The sequence below is a fragment of the Rhinoraja longicauda genome, chromosome 14 (assembly GCF_053455715.1).
Source record: "Rhinoraja longicauda isolate Sanriku21f chromosome 14, sRhiLon1.1, whole genome shotgun sequence".
Lineage (NCBI taxonomy): Eukaryota > Metazoa > Chordata > Chondrichthyes > Rajiformes > Arhynchobatidae > Rhinoraja > Rhinoraja longicauda.
Window position 1 is genome coordinate 42,447,251 of NC_135966.1, and position 22,789 is coordinate 42,470,039.

At 41.3% G+C, this 22,789-nt stretch overlaps 1 protein-coding gene across 5 annotated transcripts in view; it reads right to left on the minus strand.

The window, feature by feature from the left end:
- The window catches only part of larp1 (La ribonucleoprotein 1, translational regulator), a 100,739-nt gene that overhangs the window by 72,405 nt on the left and 5,545 nt on the right, over positions 1–22,789 (minus strand). Inside the window, exon 1 of one of the 5 annotated variants that reach the window (XM_078411772.1) lies at positions 20,677–20,708. The exons of 2 other annotated variants lie outside the window; for them this stretch is intronic. Coding sequence is in view for 1 of the 3 variants with exons in the window: in XM_078411770.1 (XP_078267896.1) it covers positions 2,292–2,298 (7 nt within the window). In the remaining 2 variants the exon portion in view is untranslated. Of the gene's footprint in view, positions 1–2,291; positions 2,322–11,998; positions 12,054–20,676; positions 20,709–22,789 lie in introns of those variants that run through there. 2 more of the 5 variants (XM_078411771.1, XM_078411770.1) reach the window with 2 other exon arrangements.

Sequence of the window (22,789 nt, forward strand, 5' to 3'; positions counted from 1 at the left end):
GGGAGGTTGAATGCAACAGGAAGTATACAGTTAATGACAAGGTCCTTAATATCATTAATATACAAAGGGATCTTGGGATCCAAGCCCATAGGTCCCAGAAAGTGGAAACACAAATAGATAATGGTATGCTTGCCTTCATAGGTTGGGGCTTTGAGTACACGCTGTTTTGTAAAACTTTGGTATGGCCACATTTGCAATATTATGTGCAGTTCTGGACATCATATAACAAGAAGAATGTGGAGACTGTAAGAGGGTGCAGAAGACGTTTACCAGGATGCTGCCGGATTAGATAGTATTCGCTATTAGGAGAGATTACACAAACTTGTTGAGGCATTGGAGGTTGAAGAGAGACCACATAGAAGTATATAAAATGATGAGGTATATATAGGGTAGATAGTCAGAACCTTTTTCCCCAGCAATGTCAGCAACTAGAAGATCTAGCTTCAAGGCCTGAGGGTTAAAGTTTAAAGGAAATATGCGGGATGAGTTTTTGTTGACACAGAGAGTGGTGGAACATGCTGCCAGAGGTGGTGGTGAATGCAGATCATGGTGGCATTTAAGAGGATTTTATATAGGCATGTTGGCATGCAGGGAATTGAGGGATATAGATCACACGTAGCCATAAGAGATTAGTTTAATATTCGGCAGACATTGTAAGCCATTGTGGGCCGTAAAACTTTATGTTCTATTTTCAAATTCCACCATCTCAGCGCTGAATGTATAGATTGCTTGCCGCAGCCTACCCTCACAAGTACCCACTACATGTTGCCTCAGTGGTTCCCTGTACACCACACTATATGGGGATGAGATCACCTAAACTGTTTAATTACAGACATTTCGGCAGAAAACCCAACTAGGTACCTGGTGCAGTACTGGAGATGGCAGAGCATTGTGCCAGATTACCGGGCACAGTAATGCTATCAATAATAGAGGTCCATGCATATTATCCTAATGGTACTTTTTAGCATTGATCCCATTATCACTTATTGCTGGAAATGTATCCCGAGCACTACGCGAGTAACTAATGCATGGTGGTAGAGATAGCAAATGTTGAAGTTCTAGATCAGTAGCCAGCTTTATTCTAAATGGTGCTGATTCTTGATGCTGCTGGATCTACATGCATTCAGGCCAATGAAGAGTATTCTATTAAACATATGATATATTTTATGAATAGTGGAAATATTTTGAAATCAAGAGAGTTGCTCATTACAGAATAAAAAGACTGTAACCTACTCTTGCAGATATGACTTGTGTTTCTGTGCAGCAAAGTGTCTGGTTAATGGTGACTCAGTGTATGAGTAGCAATGCTATGGTCAATGAATGTTGGAGGTAGACAATCATCACTTGACCCAGTACTTGTACAAACAAACTACTTGTTGCCATTTAAAAAAAATTCAAGCACGGATATTGTCAGGTCTTGCAAATGGCCAAGGAGAATTCCAATAAGTACAGAATTGTCAATGGAATAAGCACTGAGAAATGAATGGCAAATGTTCTAGCTTCTGTTCTTTAAAAAAAACTGTTTTCATTTGTAAATGCCAAAGTGAAAGGCAAGATTGACCACTGAGTGCAGTGAAATTGAGATTGTTTCGTAGTCATAAGATACTGCAATCAGTGAGGTTCTAACTGTAAAAGGTAGTGAATCAAGCCACTTCAAGTAAACTCAAGATACCTTTGGATAAAAATGGTCAAAAATTCTTATGCTGTTGCACTAGCAAGGTCATGAGGTAAAGATTCAAGGTCGAATTAATGGTGCTCTCACAGGAGTGTGCAGCTTCCTGCACGTACAGGGCAAGTGTCAGCTACATAGCTCAGTATGCATGGCTGTACATTCCCTGCACACAGGCTGATCATCAGCACTCAATGCAAACAAGCCCGTCTTCCAGGATCGATAAATCAAGATTGGTCAAATATTTAAACCAATAGATGGGTTAAATAAAAATCATGCAAACTATATGTACAGAAACAAAATATTCAATCCGACCAGTGAAACTCAACATCAGTACATAAAGCATGACAGCAAAATCCGGCCAATGTTACCATTTTAAATTTCCTACCAGTACAAATTAATCTGTGCACACAATAATCCAACAGGATCTTCAGAACAGTACATTTTAAGGAACTTTCCACAGTCAGTTTTCACCTCTGGTGTGTTTGAAACTTTGACATTTAGGCAAGATAGCTGAGTGTGTAAATATAAAACAGAAATGACAATGCAGACATTTCTAATTAAAATCAGATTTTAAAAATGTCATACGTGTAAAACACTAACTACTTATAAATTTGCTTACCAGTCATGTTAACACGATCAACATCAGCAGGGTTAGTGAAACACGACATAATGAGCAGGCTGCACACCAAGCTCTGCACTGTAGGCAAATATGATAGTGTCACATGATCGTTGTTTGGGAGTTGCAGGGTTATTTTTGTAGCAGACAAGGTTATTCCCGATCTTGTACATTTAACACTTCAAGTTTCATTTAAGTCTTGGTGAATGTTGCAATCAGAGCTGCAAATGTTACATAGCTCAACGTAATGTTTGAATTGTATATGACATAATCCTGCAAGACTTCAAGAAGTATATAGCACAGAAATAGTGCCGTCCCTACCTATCCTATCCACATTTATACCAGCACATGATCTTTGGCCGTCTAAGATTTGCCAAAATGCTTAACTAGATGTTCCTTAAACAGTACGAGTCCCTAGCTACATCTCGCCCTCATGTAATACACTCCTAATTCCAAGCACTGTCAGGGTGCAATTTTTTTTTAACATATTCTTCTAAGACCTTGAAACTATGTTCTAAATGGGAAAAGGTTCTCATCTACCACATCAACACCCTTATAATTCTGTATACTTCATTCAGGGACAGTCAACTTGGTTCTGTCCACAACTGAACATACCGTACAAATTTGATTGCGTTTTTTGGGGAGATGATCGATAAAGGTAGGTAGTTGATTTTATCTATATGGACTTTAGTGAAGTATTTGATAAAGTCCCTCATGAAAGTCTGAGCCAGAAGTTTAAAATGCGTGGGATCCACGATGATTTAGTAGTTTGGATTCAGAACTGGCTTACTCCTAGAAGACAGAAGATTGTGGTGGAAAGGGGGTTATTCTGACTGGAGGTCTGCCGCGATCTGTGCTGGGACCTCTGCGTTTTATAAACAACTTGGGCATAAATGTAAATGTGTTGGTTGGTGAGATGTAGATGGGTTGGTTAGGTTTGCAAATTATACCAAAATTGGTGGAGATGCAGACTGAGGAAGGCTGTCAAACTATACAATGGGAGAGAGATCAGCTACAGAAATGGGCAGATAAATGGAAGAGGTAGTTTAATCTATGAGATGTAGCACTTTGGGAGGTCGAATGTAGGGGGAAAATATAAAATTAATGATAAGACCCTTAATAGTATTGATTACAGAGGAATCGTGGGATGCAAGTCCATTGCTCCCTGAAAGTGGGAACACAAGTAGATAGAATGGTAAAGAAGGTGCATGATAGACTTGCCATCGTCAGTCAGAGCACCGAGTGAGAGTCAGGAGATCATGTTGCAGCTTTATAGGGCTTTCGTTAGGCTGCATTTGGAGTATTGTGTGCTGTTCTGGTCAGCCCATTGCAGGAAGGAGGCTGTGGAGTGGAGGCAGAAGGGGTTTACCAGAATGCTATCTGGATTAGGAGGCATTAGCTATAAGGAGAGTTTGGATGAACTTGAATTTTCTCTGGTTCATCGGAGGTTGTGGGAGATATGATAAAAGTATATAAGATTATGAGAGGCTGTTAATAAGGTGCAGCACATGAGGCTGCAAAAATATGAGAGGCCATTGTATTAGAGGCAAGGTACCAGCATATAAGATTAGCTATGATTGTGTGGTGGAGTGGACATGATTGGCCAAATCCTGCTCCTTTGACTTACCAAGTTACAATAGAAAGGGTGGACAATCAGATTTCCAGGGTGGAAAAGTTAATACTGGAGGGCATGGCTTTTATGTGAGGGGAAAATTTAAAGATGTTTGGGGCATTTTTTTTTATTTTTAGAGAGGGTGGTGGGTGCCTGGTGCGAGTTGCAATTGTGGTGGTGGAGGCAGATATGATCATGGCATTTAAGAGGCCTTTAGATAGGCACATGGATATGAAGGGTTAAGAGTATGGGTAGAGGAGATCAGTTTCACCTGACATGTTTGGCATATATGTTGTGAGTCAAAGGTGGCCATCCTATCCAGTCATTCCATACTGAAAGGCCACATTCCATGCAACATCCAGGTAAATCTCCTCACACAAAACTCATTTAGTTAAGTCCTTGAATTAATTTCAAGAAACAGAAGTCTTGAATGAAAAATTAACTGTTAATGCACAATGCATTGACATTTATTCTGAATTGGACATTTGGGACAAGCAACAGCCCATATGGAATGGATTGTGATCATGAGCCACGTGCATGTGCCTAAGAGGTGTACAGAGTCAGCTCAATTCAGCCAGAGCATCAAACTGCCAATGTACAATTCACATATTTGGCAAAGAGAAAAGTGGAAATTGGCCCCACAACCAATCTCAAATCAGCAAACCACACTGGGATCTAGTCATGGAGCAATAGAGTAGGTACAACACGGAAACAAGCCATTCAACCCACTAAGTCTACGATGACCATCATTTTACAGTCCAACTGTAACCTATTTCATTCCTATCACATTCCGAAGGAAACAAACAGTGCAGGGTTCTCCTCTGGTCATTCCCCTCAGTAACAGGCATACCTTTATACAAAAAAAACCCTGCTTTAACCTTCTTTAAACACCCATCTTACCTTAACCTGGAAAAAAAAGACCATCTATCCTTTCTTTAATGCAATGACTAGAACCACACAATGTAGTGGAGAAATACAACATTACTTCCCAACTCTTATATACTCAAAGTCCCAACTGATGAAGGCAATTATGCCGTATACCCACTCCATTTACTTGCCACTTTCAGGGAACGATGGATGTGCATACCAAGATCCAACTGCACATAAGTCCTGCCATTTACTGTATTCTTTCCTCTTACATCTGACTTGCTAAAATGCAATACCTCACACTTGTCAGGATTAAACTCCATCTGCTATTGCTCCACCATATTTCCAGGTGATGTATATCTTGCTGTATTCTTTAACAATCTTTTTCACTATCTGTAACTCTGCTAATTTTTGTGTCATCTGCAAACTCATTAATCAGCTCATCTACATTTTCATCCAAATCATTTAGATAAGCAACAGAGGTCCCAGCACTGATCCCAGTGGAACATCACGTCACGTCCAGTTAGAATAACACTTTCCACCACTATCCTGACTTCTCTAGCCAGGCCAACTTTACATCCAATTTACCTAATCACCAGAGATTCCTTGTGCCTTAATCTTCTGGATCACCCTACTATGACGAACCTTGTCAAACCTTGACTTTACTAGTCAAACCTTGACTTTACCAGTCCTTGCAGACAAAATACACTGTCTGACCCTTATCAACTCATCAAAAAACACAATCACATTTGTAAGACTTGCATAGATGTAAAATGCTGGGGGTAACTCGGTGTGTCAGGAAGCATATCTGGAGAAAATGGATAGGTGACGTTTCGGGTCAGTACCCTTCCTCCGGGGGGGGGGGGGGGGGTGCTGGGCGGGAGACGACAAGAAAAGGCCAAGACAAATCATGGCCAGCAACAGATTACCTCAAGCAGGAAGGTTCCCTGATAGGCAGATTATTGGCTAGGGATGGTGTGATCCCAAGTGCCATACATTGTTGCAAACTGGAAATGGTCAACCAACTTTTTGTGAGGGGGAGAGGCAGGGGAAAAAGAGAGGGGAGTGTTTGCAGGGGTTACCTAATATTAGAGAATTAAACATTCATACTGCTGGGTTGTATGCGACCTGCTCAAAATATGAGGTGCTGTTCCTCCAAGTTGTGTGTAGCCTCACTCCAGCAATGGAGGTGACCCAGGACAGAGAGATCATTATGGACATGGGAAGGGTACTTTAAATGGCTAGCAACCAGATCTAGTAGCCTTCGACGGACCAAGCGCAAGTGTTCAGCGAAACGGTCACCGAGTCAACGCTTTATCTTGCCTAAGAAGACTTGGAGGTTGGTGGATACTAGCTCATTGGATGTATTTAAAGAGGTAGATACTTTTTTTTTTACAAGATCAAGGATACAAGGCCATAGGAACTGGCATCCAAGAAGAGTTTAAGCCTGGAGCAGATTAGCCACGATCGTACTGAATGGAAGTGAAGGATCGACAAATGGTCTCAGACCTAAAAGGTTTCTCTCAACTTTCTTTTTCCGCAGATGCTGCTTGAACTTAGTTTTTCCAGTACATTGTTTTTATTTCAATTCTCTAGCATCTGCATTTTGAATTACATTAGCATTTTCCTTGATGTTTTGGGAATTACAGTCAAGCAATTAACGAGAGAGCATTGCGCAGATTACATACAGCAGCCACTGTGCACTCTTTTGTCATAGTTGAGTGCTGTCAGAACTGCAGTCATTAGTTATACGATGACCACCCTCTGTGCAGGAACAGTTCATGTTGTGCGTGATTTGGCTCGTGTCAATGTGGCTGTTTGCTAGTTCGTACTTTTATCACATCCTTGATCAGCATTCACGGCAGCAAATCAGCTTACAGAAGGTGAACTTGGGCTGTTATCAGGATTGCCAAGGCCAAACAAACATTGAACTGATGAAACAGATCTGCATCACAACAAGAAAATGAATTCAAAGGGCCATAAAGGGGACCTGAGGGACATGTTTTTGCACACAAGAGTGTGGGCATCTAGAACGAGCTGCAAGAGACAGTGGTACGTACACTTGGATACAAATACAATGTTTAAAATGCATTTAGACAATTGAGACGTGTAAATTTCCTATCAAGGCATTTACCAAAATAGAAATGTTTCCCTTCCGAGTACATGCCTTGATAGGGAATGTCTTTTCCTATGAAGTAATTTACCGGCTAGGAAAGGTTTGGAGGGATACAGACCAACCCAAGTAAATGGGACAAGCTCAGGGAGACAACTTGGTTGGCATGAATGAGTTGGGCCAAAGGGCCTGTTTCTGTTCTTTATAACTAATTCTGCGACTCTAGTTTCCAGTCAGCACAGCTATGGGGAGGCTAGAAATCCAGGGAAATTTGGTGCAGGACGTGGTGATGAGAGGGACTGATTCCTTCGACTGGCAGCTTGTTGAAAGAGTAAGTCAACAAGCAGGCATTCGCTAGCAATTTAAACACTCCGAGTTTGAGATTTCTGCTTATGAAGCAAAGGTGGCCCCCACTTCTAACATGACATGTTTGTTTCACACCCGTGTACACAAACAACACAAGTATGCTTAATCGGAATTATAAAAACAAAACTTTGCCCTTCTGGAAGAAAAGCAGTCAGCTTACATGGTCCACTGAAATGAATTTTACAATTTGGAGATAAAAATATGTGCTCTGTAATTCAGGACCCTGTGGATCCCATCTAGAAAACAGACGTATTACACAGGGATCTCTATTTCGTATTCTGAGAGGTTTTGACTATTTGCACTCCACTGTGGACTCTATGGAGGAAGGTCACCAGCAACATTGGTGCCTGCATGGGTGTGAAATCTTCATCTTCTTCAAGTGCAATTTTCAAGGGCTGATTAGGATGGCTAGGAGGATAACCATAGTCAGCATGGCTTTGTACATGGAAGGTTGTGTCTCACAACTCTGACTGAGCTTTTTGAAAACATGACCAAAAAGGTCAATGAGGGCAGAGCTGTAGATATTGTATACATGGATATCAGTAAGGCATTTGACAAGGTTCCGCATGGTAGGCTGCTCGGATGGTTAGATCGCTTGGGATCCAAGGAGAGATAGCTGAATGGATAGCAAATTTGCTCCATGGAAGGAAGCAGAGGGTGATGGTGGAAGGTTGCTTCTCGGACTGGGGTCCTGTGACTAGTGGTGTGCCTCAGGGTTCGGTGCTGGGCCTGATACTGTTTGTCATCTACATCAATGATTTGGATGAGAACATACAGAGCAAGATTAGCAAGTTTGCTGATGATACAAAAGTGGGCGGTTTTGCAGATAGTGAAGATGGTTGTGAAAGATTGCAGCAGGGTCTGGATCGATTGGCCAGGTGGGCTGAGGAATGGTTGATGGAATTTAATACAGAGAAGTGTGAGGTGTGGCATTTTGGGACGTCTAACAAGGCCAGGACCAACACAGTGAATAGTAAGCCTCTGGGGAGTGTTATAGAGCAGAGGGATCTAGGAGTGCAGGTGCAGGTCCAAGGTCGAGTCGCAGGTAGATAAGGTGGTCAAAAAAAGCTTTTGGCACATTGGCCTTCATCGGTCAGAGTATAGAAGTTGGGAGGTCATGTTGCCGTTATATAAGACGTAGGTGAGACCGCATTTGGAATATTGTGTTCAGTTCTGGGCACCATGTTATAGGAAAGATATTGTCACGCTTGAAAGGGTTCAGAGAAGATTTACGAGGATGCTGCCAGGACTAGAGGGTGTGACGATGGGGAGAGGTTGAGTAGGGTTGGTCTCTATTCCTTGGAGCGCAGGAGGATGAGGAGTGATCTTATAGAGGTATACAAAATCATGAGAGGAATAGATCGGGTAGATGCACAGTCTCTTGCAACAGAGTAGGGGAATCTAGGACCAGAGGACATAGGTTCAAGATGAAGACGAAAATATTTAATAGGAAACCGAGGGGTAGCTTTTTCACACAAAGGGTGGTGGGTGTATGGAACAAGCTGCCAGATAAGGTATAAGAAAATAACTGCAGATGCTGGTACAAATCGATTTATTCACAAAATGCTGGAGTAACTCAGCAGGTCAGGCAGCATCTCGGGAGAGAAGGAATGGGTGACGTTTCGGGTCGAGACCCTTCTTCAGACTGCCAGATAAGGTAGTTGAGGCTGGGACTATCCCAACATTTAAGAAACAGTTAGACAGGTACATGAATAGGGCAGGTTTGGAGGGATATAGTGGGACTTGTGTAGCTTGGACATGTTGGCCAGTATGGGCAAGTTGGGCCTCTTTCCACACTGTATCATTCTATGACTCTATAACCTGTTCTCAAGGAATCCTGGAAAATATCTCTCTCAATATCACTGGTGGCTATGGGTATTGGGAGAATTAATTCTAGAACTATCAAATATATTGATAAATGTTTTACCAATACCATTGAAAAATGGAATCAATGGTTGTGAGGTGGAAATTTTGCAATGTTAATGTAATAAATGTGGTTCAATCTTGGTCCAAATTCAACACCCCATTTGTGATATGACTAGCTCAGCCTCAGACAGCTGCAAGCAAAATGCCACATTTTGTAAGGATTACAACTAGAAGTTGTCATCATTTATCTTTAAGGAATATGCTACTTCATATAGCAATTATAAATCCATGATGAATTCAGGTTTTCATATAACATTCAACTTCACATAAGAATCTTTTATTTGGGAGAAGTCATAATGTGCATTTACAAATATAAAAGCCTAGAATCTTTGATGCCAACCCCTGCCTTCTGGCACTAACAGTGGTACAGTGCTCTGTACACTTGCTCTGCAGGATTTCACCCACCCGTTTATAGAGATGGTTTTTCCTCCATTATTATGTAGTGAACCAGTTCCGGGGCAATATGTTCTATGACAGCTGGTTAACAACAGTTTTAACCTGTTGTTGAAGTCTGCTCTTAAAGCTGCTGCTACCCTGCTGCTATTGAAGACTCCTGTCCTACATTAGAGGACATAGCTTTAGGGTGAGAGGGGTAAAGTTTCAAAGAGATGTTCATGGAAACGTTTCCCCCAATGTGATAGATGCTGGAACACACTGCAAAGGAGTGGGATGGTGGAAGCAGATACAATAGTAATGCAAAATACAGTAGGAAAGCAAGTGTCATTGGTTAAATAATCAGGACAAATCTCCAGACCCACGTTATCTTAGTCCTAAAACACCCAGGGATAACACAAAAGGAGTGAAAGGCACAGTAACTGATTTGCACAATGAGCATTGCAACACAATCACAATCCACCAACACAATCCAACAATCAAGGCGTGTCATCTTTTGTACAAAGCATGCAGAATCTCTGGCACTGACTGCTAAAGCTGTAATTCAGTGGAAGACTACACTTTTGAGGCTTTCACGCAGCACATCTGTCTAAAAGCTCTAGTGTAAAATGGAAAGATTTTTGAAGAGCTAATAAATGGAAACTGGTGTACAGGATGAGTCAAGCCACAAATTCACTATAAAAAGGCCAAAGTGCTTCATATGGTTGAAACAAGCCAAGTGGAAATTTAAAAGGATATTTGTGAGACAATATTCTTATACACAGAATCTAAATAATAGAAACACATGTCAGGCTGCTGTTCATCGAGGGTCTAATGGCCTATTCCTACTCCCATTTTCATGTTTTTTACTTTTTGGTTTTAGTATTTAGAGATACAGCATTGAAACGGGTTCACGCAAACCATCGATCACTCATTCACACTAGTTGTGCATCAAAGTGGGTAACTTCATATTATATATTGTGTCTGCCATGTTTTTGCCCCTCAAACCTGTCAAAATCATCCTGTGGCCTCCTTACATCCTCATATCCTTTTTCCTATTCACAATTCCTAGCTTTGTATCTTCAGCAAACCTGGAACTATGACATTTGGTCTTCTCAACCAAAATGTTGATGTAGATTGCGAACAACTGGGACCCAAGCACTGACCCCTGCAGCACCTCACCAGTCAGAGCTGTCAACTTGAAAAAGACACATTTATTGCATAATTTTGCTTTCGGTAGGTATCATAACAATTTTTAGAGCATGTCAGTATATTACCCCCAAGTCTTTTCACTCTAACCTCGATCAACCTTCTGTGTGGGATCTTATCTAACGCACATTTACTGTTCATCTTATTCATTCTAATGTCATTCTCAAAGAACTTCAGTAGGATAGTCAATTGTGTTTTTTCCCCATGCAAATCCTCATATACTCTTCAAGTTATTATATCTTTCACTATAGACTTCCTTGTTTTCTCACTCCCTCTTTCCCAACCACAAAGCTTTTCACTGTCCCTTTGTTCACACATGACAATAAACTATACCACAAACAAGCAGTAATAGTGCAGTGGCACAGCGGTAGAGTTGCTGATTCATAGAGTCAGAGATCCGGGTTCAATCTTGACTACGGAGTTTGTACGTTCTCCCTGTGACCTGCGTGGGTTTTGCTCCGAGATAGAAACATAGAAAAATAGGTGCAGGAGTAGGCCATTTGGCCCTTCGATATGATCATGGCTGATCATCTCAAATCAGTACCCTGTTCCTGCTTTTTCCCCATATCCCTCGATTCCTTTAGCCCTAAGAGCTAAATCTAACTATCTTTTGAAAACATCCAGTGAATTGGCCTCCACTGCCTTCTGTGGCAGCAAATTCCAGATTCACAACTCTCTGGGTGAAGAGGTTTTTCCTCATCTCAGTCCTAAATGGCCCACCCCTTATTATTAAACTGTGACCCCCCTGGTGTCATGAGATCTTCAGTTTCCTCCCACACTCCAAAGACGTGCAGATTTGTAAGTTACGTAGCTTGATATAAATGTAAATTGTCTCTTGTGTGTGTAGGATAGTGCTAGCTTGCAGGGATCACTGGTCAGCACAGACTCGGTGGGCCGAAGGGCCCGTTTCCGCGCTGCATCTCTAAACTAAACTCAAACTCTCTTGTTAAATAATGGGGTGTCATTTGCTCAAACTAAAAGAAAGTAGGAGGTGGAGAGGTTTAGGAAATACAACACAAATGGCTTTAACATCTTAAGACACATGATGAATAGATTAAATCTAAGAAAATGGAACAGCCCAAATACTTAGGTGCTGAACGGCTGGGAGGCAAATAGAAAGAGTATGAACGGATTTTAAACATAGAGCCATTATTGACATTCCTCCAGAAGATTATCTTTTAAATGCAACAATATATAGATTAAAAGCAGCAATTATAAAAACACACAGAATATTTGTACTTTTACCCTGAACCGAGCAATTAAATGACAGCCAGGCACTGCACTTCCACAGATCAGGCCACGTCCATGCAACTCTGAGACTATGTTAATTTTTAGAAGAGAAACAGCATGTAATTATGAATATAGGTTTTTTTTTTGTTTCCCAGCCTATGAATGTTAAGTACTGAACATGAGTGACTGAAACTTTGAGCTTTAAAGCACTGCCCCCATGTTCAAACAGACCAATACAATAAGGATGACTCAGCAATTAGCGTGGGCAAACTGTTAAACGTGTTTCTGGGAACCAGGGCTGATGCAACCAAGGATGGAAGGTACAGCGGCAAAACACATTGTCAAACAGCTCAATATCTGGACGGAGCTGAAGACACCTGATTGACTTTACCTCCAACACACTCATACACACTACTCTCCAAGTCACATAGATTCATTCTGCGCAATTTGGACAGATTTATAATTACCCAGATTTGTTCTAGGGGCAGGATATACGAGGTGAATGGAACCATTACTTCAAATGTTAATGTTATGACACCCATTGACAGTCGAGACACAATCTGTACTTTACAGCAAAGATAGACACAAAATGCTGGAGTAACTCAGCGGGACAGGCAGCATCTCTGGAGAGAAGGAATGGGTGATGTTTTGGGTCGAGACCCTTCTTCAGGCTGAAGAAGGGTCTCGACTCAAAACGTCACCCATTCCTTTTCTCCAGAGATGCTGCTTGTACCGCTGAATTACTCCAGCATATTGTGTCTATCTTCGGTTTAAACCAGCATCTGCAGTTCCTTCCTACACTGTACTTTACAGCATTACTTGCACCCTCATATCTCAAAAGTGAACTATTACTGCTTGTTTGTGGTATAGTTTTTTTAAATCCGGACAGATCCACAATACACTGTTGCTATGCTTCGGACTTATGGCAGCATTTCAACACTACCTTTCAAAGCCAATTAGAGACAGGCAATAAATATGGCCTGGCTGGAAAAACCATAGCACTGAATCCTGATCCCAAATTAAAGTCAATTTCCCCATCATCTGCCTTCAGTTTGTTATTTAGTTCTCCAAATATGGTGATTGATTGCTTTTTAAAGAGTTTCATAGAGTTTTTACAGCATAGAAATAGGCCCTTCAGCCAAGTCACCCACACTGACCAAGATGCACTTACATTAATCCTATTTACCTCATTTGGTCCACATTGCTCTAACCCATTCCTGTACATGTGTATGTGTAATAACAAACATAATTGTATGTCTCTATCACCTCCCTGGCAGTTTGTTCCATATGTGGACGACAGCAACTTTGGTGGTGTTGTGGAAAGCAAAGAATATTGTCTAAGGTTACAACAGAATCTAGATCAACTGGAAAAGTGGTCAAAGGAATGGTGTTTGAAATCTAATCCAGACAAGGTTTTGATTAAGAGACAAGATTGTTTAATTCTCAATATGCATTGGAATGAAACAACAAAATTCATTAAAAAAAGGAACATTAATGCAACAACATAACTAACAAGCATACAATAAGCAGTAAATTATCAGTTATACTAAGTAACTTGACTATTAAAAGTGCAAGGCAAAGTCCGTAGTGCACACAATAAAAAAATCCAAAGTGGTTTGTTGTTGATGTGGGGCTGTGCAGTATAGTTCAACAGCCCAATGGTTGATAAGAAATATTGCTCTTGAACCTGGAGGTAAGCCTATCAGGCTACAGGATGCTATTACTGGTGGTAGTAGCAAGAAGAGAGTGTGGATAGACTGGTGTGGGCCTTTGATTAAATTGGCTGCCTTCGCGAGGCACACTTCCTGCAGATCCCTTCGATGTTGAGGAAGTCAATATCGCTGATGTACTGGGCAATGGCTTTCTGCAGGTTCTTTCGATCTTGGGCATTCGAATTACTGAACCAGGCCGTGATGCTCAGTCAGCATGCTCTCTACCATATATCTGTAGTGGTTTAATAGAGTATGGGGCGCGTGATCACGTTTGATATTCCCATGCCTTGGGAAGAAGGCTCTGACTCTATCTGTGATACCCCATTATTTTATATGCTTTGTTAAGGTTACCCTTCAGTCGCTTAATCAATGGAAAACAGTCTCTTTATAACTCAAGCTCTCTAGTCATGGTAACATCCTTCTAAATCCTTTCTGTACCATCTCTAACTTAATCATGTCCTTCCAGTTTCATCGAGACTTGAACACGCTCCAAGTTTATTGTTAAAAACAGAGATAAAAAGTGATCACTAATACAGTCATTAAAACAGAATTACAAGCACAGGAGCCTTATTATTTATCCACTGGACCAATAGAAACATTAAGGTCAAATCCAACTAGCTTGGAGGAAACCTCCAGGTAATGGTGGCCTCCATAGTACCAACAGTTAAGCAGCCAGGGCATATTCTTACAGTGCAATTTTCAACAGTACACATGGCAGCCACTGCCATGAGAGGGAGTGGTCCCAGATGGTGTCAAACTTTGATTGTTGTTAAAGCTGCAGTCATTTAGGCGAGTGGAGATTACTCCATCACTCTGACTGAACGTCGTCAACTTATTTTGAAACCAGGAATCAAAACACAGAAATCAGTCGTTCGTTAGTTTCAGCCAGATAAATTAGGTCAAGCACTCCATAGGTAAGCACAAGGAAAATATAATTCAGGCTCTTCAAACTGACCCATATTGCATTAAGTGAGCCAAAAGACTTTGACTCTGCAGTATTTTTCACCATTTCGATTCTAGATTCTCGAGAACATGAAATATGTTCACGCAGATCTCAAATTCCTTAGTATTTGCCCACTATTACAGTTATACACCTCACCAGAAGCGATCAACAAAATCTCTGCTTGAGAAATTCAATGGGTTGATCTGGGAGAAAAAGGAATTGTTAATATTTTAGGTCGAGCCCCCGCATTAGGACTAAGAGTGGAGAGGGAAGCAACAAGAAAGCGGAGAGGGCGGTGGTAAGCCAGCGGGTGATAGGTGAACCCAGGAGGAGTGAAAAACAGACCACAGGAGGGGTGCAAATGCCAAAAATTCAAAGGGATTTTTTAAAAATCTGAAAATCTGAATTAGATAATGGTAAAAGGTAAATGATAAACAATGTTTTAAAGAACTGCTTCACAGCTTTGAGTCCTGAACACGTTATTGATACTGGATTTTGAAGGAGGTTGCTTGTTTTTGTTTTGTATCTTCATTTCAACTAGGAGTTATGATCCTGTAAACAGGACCAATTTAGTAAACATTTCTGCTGGGAAGAGCAAGTTTTATCCCCCGACAATCAAATGAAGAAATTCAAATACTGAAAGGGCAGCTCTATCTTTTACAAAATCCACCAGCAGTTTACTCCGTTACTCAAACTCAATCCATTTAAACCCTTCTCAGTGCAATTGTTTAAGGATTAGAGTTGAAGAATGGTATGAAATCACTGGTTCAGCAATGGGTGCAGTAACAATGATGAACAAGTTGCTGAATACAGATAAAAAGAGGCATTTATTTATTCTACAGGGGATTATTGAAGAATGCACAAAAAGCCAAAAGACTTTAGACTGCACGAGGCCAATGCCAGAGGCTAGAAACATTAAAGATCAGCAACACCTCAAAATAATGTCTTGGCAAACACAAATCTAACTTTTCAAATGACCAGTACGATCCATCTCTGGAGAGGAGTGGGTGATGTTTTGGGTCGAGACCCTTCTTCAGACCCTTTGTCCCATAACAAAATAGACCTTGTCCCTTTACTCCAGCATTTTGTGTCTACCTTCGATTTAAACCAGCATCAGCAGTTCTTTCCTACATAGCATGATCCATCTTACAGGCCTCAGCTAGCCTGCCCATTCAATTATATGAACAGATGATTACTCTAAAGGAGCAGCTTCCAACATATGTCTGAAGAAGGGTCTCAACCCGAAACGTCACCCATTCCTTCTCTCCAGAGATGCTGCCTGTCCTGCTGAGTTACTCCAGCATTTTGTGTCTAGCTCCCAACATAACCTGGTCTAACAAAATTCCTCATGTAGCACTTGCCATTTTCCAGCAATATCAGCAAATTAAAAGATTGATATCAATCATAATTACATGATATTTATGGCTGATTGGAGCAAAAATGGGTGCAGAAACACAGATTTGGGGAATTTCCAGAACTTGAAGGAGCACTCTCATAACAAAATATACTATCATTACTATCTTTTTTTATATCTCAAAGGAAACCAGAGAAAATTATGCCCAATTCTAATCAGAAATCACCAGAACGGTCATCTTTGCCAGAAGCAGACCACCACATCTGATATGTCTTCAATAATTAAATGCAGTAATTAAGATTGTGGGGATGTAAAAACTGTTTTAGAAATGTGTGTATTATAAATGCATGACTTTGGTGCTTTTTTTCCCCCACGGTGATTATACAAAAATGTATCTAAAGGGCAATGCTTTAAAGCTGCTTTAAAGTCAGACAGTGGATCATGCTCTGCATGCCCTGGACCATAGAATCACTCATCACGACCCCTTTACTTCTCTGGGCCTGATACTGGGCACTCTCAAATCTTCCTAGTCAATAAACTTTGAGTGGCATTGTGTGGAACACATCTCCAAAAAGCCCTTGACAGATTTTCACGGTTGACAAAGATTATGGAAGAGCTTATCCCTAAGCAAAACTGCCATTGATTTTAATAGCTTTAAATTGTTTCAGAGACATTACAAACTGAACTAACATTTTCAAAATAAATCTAAAGTGACAAAGCATAGACATAATTTTAAACATTGAACACGGTAGCGCAGCGGTAGAGTTGCTGCTTTACAGCGAATGCAGCGCCGGAGACTCAGGTTCGATCCTGACTACGGGTGCTGCACTGTAAGGAGTTTGTACGTTCTCCCCGTGACCTGCGTGGGTTTTCTCCGAGATCTTCGGTTTCCTCCCACACTCCAAAGACGTACAGGTATGTAGGTTAATTGGTTGGGTAAATGTAAAAATTGTCCCTAGTGGGTGTAGGATAGTGTTAATGTAAGGGGATCGCTGGGCGGCACGGACTTGGAGGGCCGAAAAGGCCTGTTTCCGGCTTTATATATATGATATGATGATATGATAAGCAAAAGTATTTACAAAAGCTTTCTGAAATTGGAGATATTTAATTCTAAACCAGTTACACTTTGGCAAAAAAAAGTTGTGATTCTTCAGCATAACATTGCAACGTGTCAGGAGGACCGGGTACCAGCACTGTGCTCTTTGTGAATCAACCCAGGGCTTTTTGTTTGCATAACCAAAACTGCAGTGGTTTTGTTCAGCCAAGCATACCCTGGTAAGTGAAGAAAGAAACTGAGCTGAATTTTCCTTGGAAGCAGAGACTGAGCAATAGGAATTTTACATGGACCAATTTTACCAAGTTGCTTGATGTAACACTTGGACTAATACTGCCTTGATGTCAAGGTTAGTCACTCTCTTGTCTTTGAAATCAGTTTTCCTAATTGTTTGCTGTACCTGCATACATGTCTTTGAGTCATGCACCAGGACACACAGATCCCTCCGTGTTTTACACCTCTGCAATCTTTTATCATTTAGCTAAAATATTTATTTTTAAATGTTCTTGCCAGACAATGTCACAGTTCCCTAACCACAATCCATCTACCAGATCTTTACCCACCCAATTTATCTGCAAAGTAGACTTATGAATGCTGAATGCAAATTAATGTAAACAATGATCTAATTCTTCAGATTGTTCTTCAACTATTGGTTGTGAAGGCCTTCAGTGCTTTTCTGAAAAATATCAGTAAAACAAAAGCAAACCTTCCTTCCACATCAATACTAGTTTTTGAAACTGCAAAGCAGTTGGTTGGCGTTGTGATCGGTGGAAAGGAAAGGAGCCTGATGGGCTGCTTCATTACTTACTGCACTAAAAAGTAAATGCTGTTAGACTTCCACTCTCTGATCACTAATACACAGCAGCTAATTTACCAAGCTTCTTACCACCAGTCCCAACTTTTACACTATCTGTCCCATCACATCCAGTACTAGCAACAACTGCCTCGTATCTACCTCATGCAGAATACCTTACAAATGAGATGGACTCTGCAAACCGGCCCTGTCATCCAATCAGCCAGTTTTCGGAATTCTGCATCGCCTCGCCCTAGTGCAACTGTAACTTTTATCTTTCATGCTTTCCACTTGCACTCGTCACAGAATGATTACAGCATGGATGACTATTTCTCACCCTAATGAGTATGTACCCTGTCGCTCTACAAGAGCAATTCAGATAGTCCTACTCTACCATCTTTTTTCCACAACTCTGCAAATTCTTTCCTTCTAACTATCAGAGTTATCAGAACCTCCGCTGTTCCAAGCAGAATAACCATGGCCCCTCTGGTCCATCTGCATGACAAAATTCCTCCTCCCTGGATTTATCATGGAATCTCTTCTGCACTCTCTCTTTAATCCGTAACATTTTTCCTGAAGTACAATGAAGACAGAATTCTCCATAATGCCGTAAAGTAAATGCAGGAGACGTGGGACTTTGCGTACTGTGAGCAATGAGGAGTAAGAAGGAGCAAAGGGAATCTGAGATTCGAACTTTCAAAAGCAAAGAGCCGCTAACCTGTTCAGAGTTTTAGTTTAAAGGAGAAACACCGCTCACTGACTCTTGATTCGGTGTTTGTGTGTGTGTGAGGTCTCGAAACAGTAGAGAGGTGGTTGGTGCGTACTTTTCTTTTTTTTCTTAGTCTATTCTGATTGCTCAGGTGTTTCAAAACAGGGCATGTGATTAAGCTAGAGAGGGAGCAGAAAAGATTCACAAGGAAGATGCCTGGACAGAAGGGCTTGAGTTATAAGCAGAGATTGGACATTCTTTGACTGTTTTCCATGGAGCAAAGGAATTTGAGGGGTGGCGCATAGAGGTCTATAAAATTATGAGGGGCATTGGGTGCCATAGAAAGTCAGCCTTTTTCCCAGAATGGAAGGAATTGGTGCAAGATGAAGGAGCAAATATTTAGAGGACCTGAGGGACCAGTTCACAGAGGTGTATGGAACATGCTGCCAGAGGAGGTGGTAGATGCAGGTACAATTTTAATGTTAAAAATATTCTGGATAAGAACATAGAGAGGAAAGGTTTAAAGGGATATAGTCTTAATCCTAACCCTGCAGGCAAATGGATCCATCAACGATGCATCACTTCTTTCCATCGTCCATCTTCGTGATATATTGCATTGAAAGCATCGTCAAGGATGTCTGCCATTCTGGCCATTCCTTTTTCTCTCTTCTAACCTCTGGGAGAAGATACAGGAGGTTGAAAGCTCAGAAGTCTAGACTCAAGAACAGCTTCTACCTTACTAGAATCAGCTTTCTCATCCAATCACCTCTTTCTCACCCTCTTCCCAGAGTTGCTGCCACACATTCTACCTTATTGGTTATTCCGTTACTGCACTTTTATTATAATTTGGCACTACTTTAGATTGCACTACAATCTTTGCACCCTTCTGCTGTTTTGCACTCTTCATTGTCTTTATCGCTGTATCTATCATTACCATGTATACTGTTTACTCTGAGAGATTCATGCAAACAAGGAATTTAATTACACCCTGGTGTACATGACAATAAACCCAACCTTAATCTTCCATCGCCCGGCGGGGGCTTCAATATCGGGAGCCTCGATCGCCTTGACGCAGCAGTTTGACTGCCTGACCACGGAGAAGAAGCAAGGAAGAGATAAGACTTTTTTTACCTTCCATCGCAATGAGGAGGTGCCTGGAGAAGAGTTACTGTGATGGATGTTTGTGTTAAATTTATGTAATTCTGTGTTTTGTTTGCTTTTTATTGTTATGATGACTGTATGGTAATGACATTTGGTTCAAATTTTTTTTTGAATGACAATTAAATTCAATTCAATCATGGGCGAGTTGGGCTAAATGACCTACTTCTGTACTGTATACTTCTATGAATCTAGGCATATCAGTTTGTAAGACACGATATCTTGACTCCAGAAAAGGCAGACAGAGATCCAGAAGAAAGTTACAGAGGTTATAGTTACAAAGTGAAATGGAGAAAGTTTAAAGAAGTATGGAATAAGGTTTTTTTATGATCCATACCCTAAAATTCAGGAAATGATCTTCAATGCATTGCTGGATAGATTCCAAAGATTTGCTATTCTCTCGATTGAAGAAATTCCTTTCCATTTCAATACTGAATGGCTGATTTCCCAGTCTGAGATTGCGACCCCTGTTCACAACATTCCAGCCAGAGGGAATATCATCCATGCATCTACCCCTGCGTGAATTCTCTTTTGTTTCAATGAGGTCCCCACTAATTATTCTCGAATCCCAAATCAATACAACTGCAAGCACAATCTGCTCAACACCTCTTCATATGCAATATGCAATCCAATCAGTAAATTGGCAAGCTGCAATTAATGGGGTGCCTCCAGGATTAGTGGCAGTTATTTCTGATCTATACAATGACTGAGCTTGCCACAATAAAGAGTGTGCAAAGGACAGGTGGGCAAGATGATGGCAGATTAAGCATAATGCAGGAAAGCCAGAGTGCGGTATCGAAAACTGCTCCTCTCTGCTCCCCATAAGTTGAGGCAGAAATGCAGCAAACACAAATGTGGAATTCCACTGGTGCGAAGTGAATAACTGCCATGATATTAAGATAGTGCTCAACTGAATGTGGCATTAATGAGCCATGTTACAGCAGTTAATGAACATCAAAATACTTCTTACATTCAAATCAAACTGTCACAGAGGATGGTGGTCGTTGAAGGTCCCAGTCACAGGACATGGCAGCAGCAACTCCTCAGGACAATATTCAATTTTCAGCTGCTTCATAAATGATCTGCCTACTGTCATTAGCTGTAAGTGCCAGAGACTGATGAGTACATAATATCCAGTTCAGACAAAACTCCACAGAGACTGTTGCAGTCAGGTAACAGTCATATACAAGATGGCATGTGGAACAGCATTCATGCAGCACAAGGCTAAGACATTGTCTTCAAGAGGACCAATAACATTTCCCCTATTTAGGGAGCAGAATGAGAACTAAAAATTTAGGTGAATCAGCCACATAAAGCGTGCCTTTAAAGAAACGTCTGAGGCATCCTGTGCCCATCGTACTTGGAATAGGTGACATCCCTCCTGACTCCCACCCGCCTAGACAAGCGTTTCTACATTAACACTGGGGCAGCATGGCAGCGCAACGGTAGAGTTATTGTCTTACAGCACCAGAGACCCGAGTTCCATCCTGACCAAGGGTGCTATCTGTACGGAGGTTGTACATTCTCCCCGTGAACATGTGGGTTTTCTCTGCTTTCTACACCCCAAAGTAGTACAGGCTTGTAGGTTAATTGGCCTGGGTAAAAATTGTAAATTGTCCCAAGTGTGGAGGATACTGTTAGTGTACTGGTTGGTGTGGACTTGGTGGGCTGTATCTCTAAACTAAACTAAACTCAGTTCATTATGATCCAGGATAAATATAGCCCTAGCTTGCCAAATCTTTCCCCATAACTCAGTCCCTCGAGTCCTGGCAACACCCTCATAAATCTTTACTGCATTTTGACCCAGCTTAATGGCATCTTTCCTGGAACAGGGTGAACTGAACACAAGACGCTGAGCGCAGCCTCACCAACGTCTTGTAATACTGCAAGATTGCATTTCAACTTCCATACTCAATGCCCTTATTGTTGAAGGCCAGCATGCTGAAAGCCTTCTTCACAACCTCTCTTTTTGTGTTGCCACTTTCAGGAATTATATCCTGTACCCCCTCATCCCCATGTTCTACAACATTTCCCAGGTCCTCATTGTTCACTGTTAAAGTCCTAACTCGGTTTGACTTCCCAAAATTAACCTCACACTTATCCGAATTAAACCATCTGCTATTTCCATCAGCCTACATACAGCTGATCAGGGTCCTGCTGTAATTCTTGATAACTAACTACAATTCCACCTATTTTCCTGTCACCTGCAAACTTACTAACCATGCCTTGTCCATTCTCATCCAAACGTTGATTTAAATGACAAACAACAAAGGGCCTGATATGACCCCTGAGGCACACGACTAGTCACGGGCCTCCAGTCTGATAAACAACCTTCCATCAATACCCTCTGCTTCCTATCATGTCAATTGTGTATCTAATTAGCTGACTCTCCCGGGATCCCATGTGATCTAACTTCTCGAACAGCCTCCCACGCAGAAGCCTATAAAGACTACATCTTCCACCTTACTCTCGATGAGCTCTTGATTAAGCAACTCTAACAACTCTCTGGGTTTGGAGAATTCCCAACCCTCAAAGCGAATTCTTCGCTATCCAAAATTGAAATTCCCCCTTATTTCAAAATAATGCCCCTTGTTCCAAATAATTTCACTGTTAAATGCCCTCTCGGCATCCACCCTGCTCCCCACCCTCAAATGTTATGCTTCAATAAACTGACCCTTCATTTTCCTTATCGCAAATGAGCACAGACCCAGTCCTGCGCAACCTTCACATGACCTCTTTCATTCCATGAGTTAATCCAGTCAACCTTTTCTGCACTGCCTCCAATCCAAGTATATCATTCCTTAAATGTGTGGGATCGCTGGTTGGCACGGACCCGGTGGGGCGAAAGGGCCTGTTTCCACGCTGTATCTCTAAACTAAAACTAAACTATATATAGAGACTCAAATTATACATAGAACTCCAGGTAGTCTCCATACTTTGTACAATTGCATTAAAACATCCTATTATCCTGCTACATATGGTTTGTAAAGACCAACATCCCATCAGCCTTCCTAATTACTTGCTGTATCTGCCTGGAAATCCCTTTGTGTTTCAAACACTACCACCTACAGATCCTTTTGTAC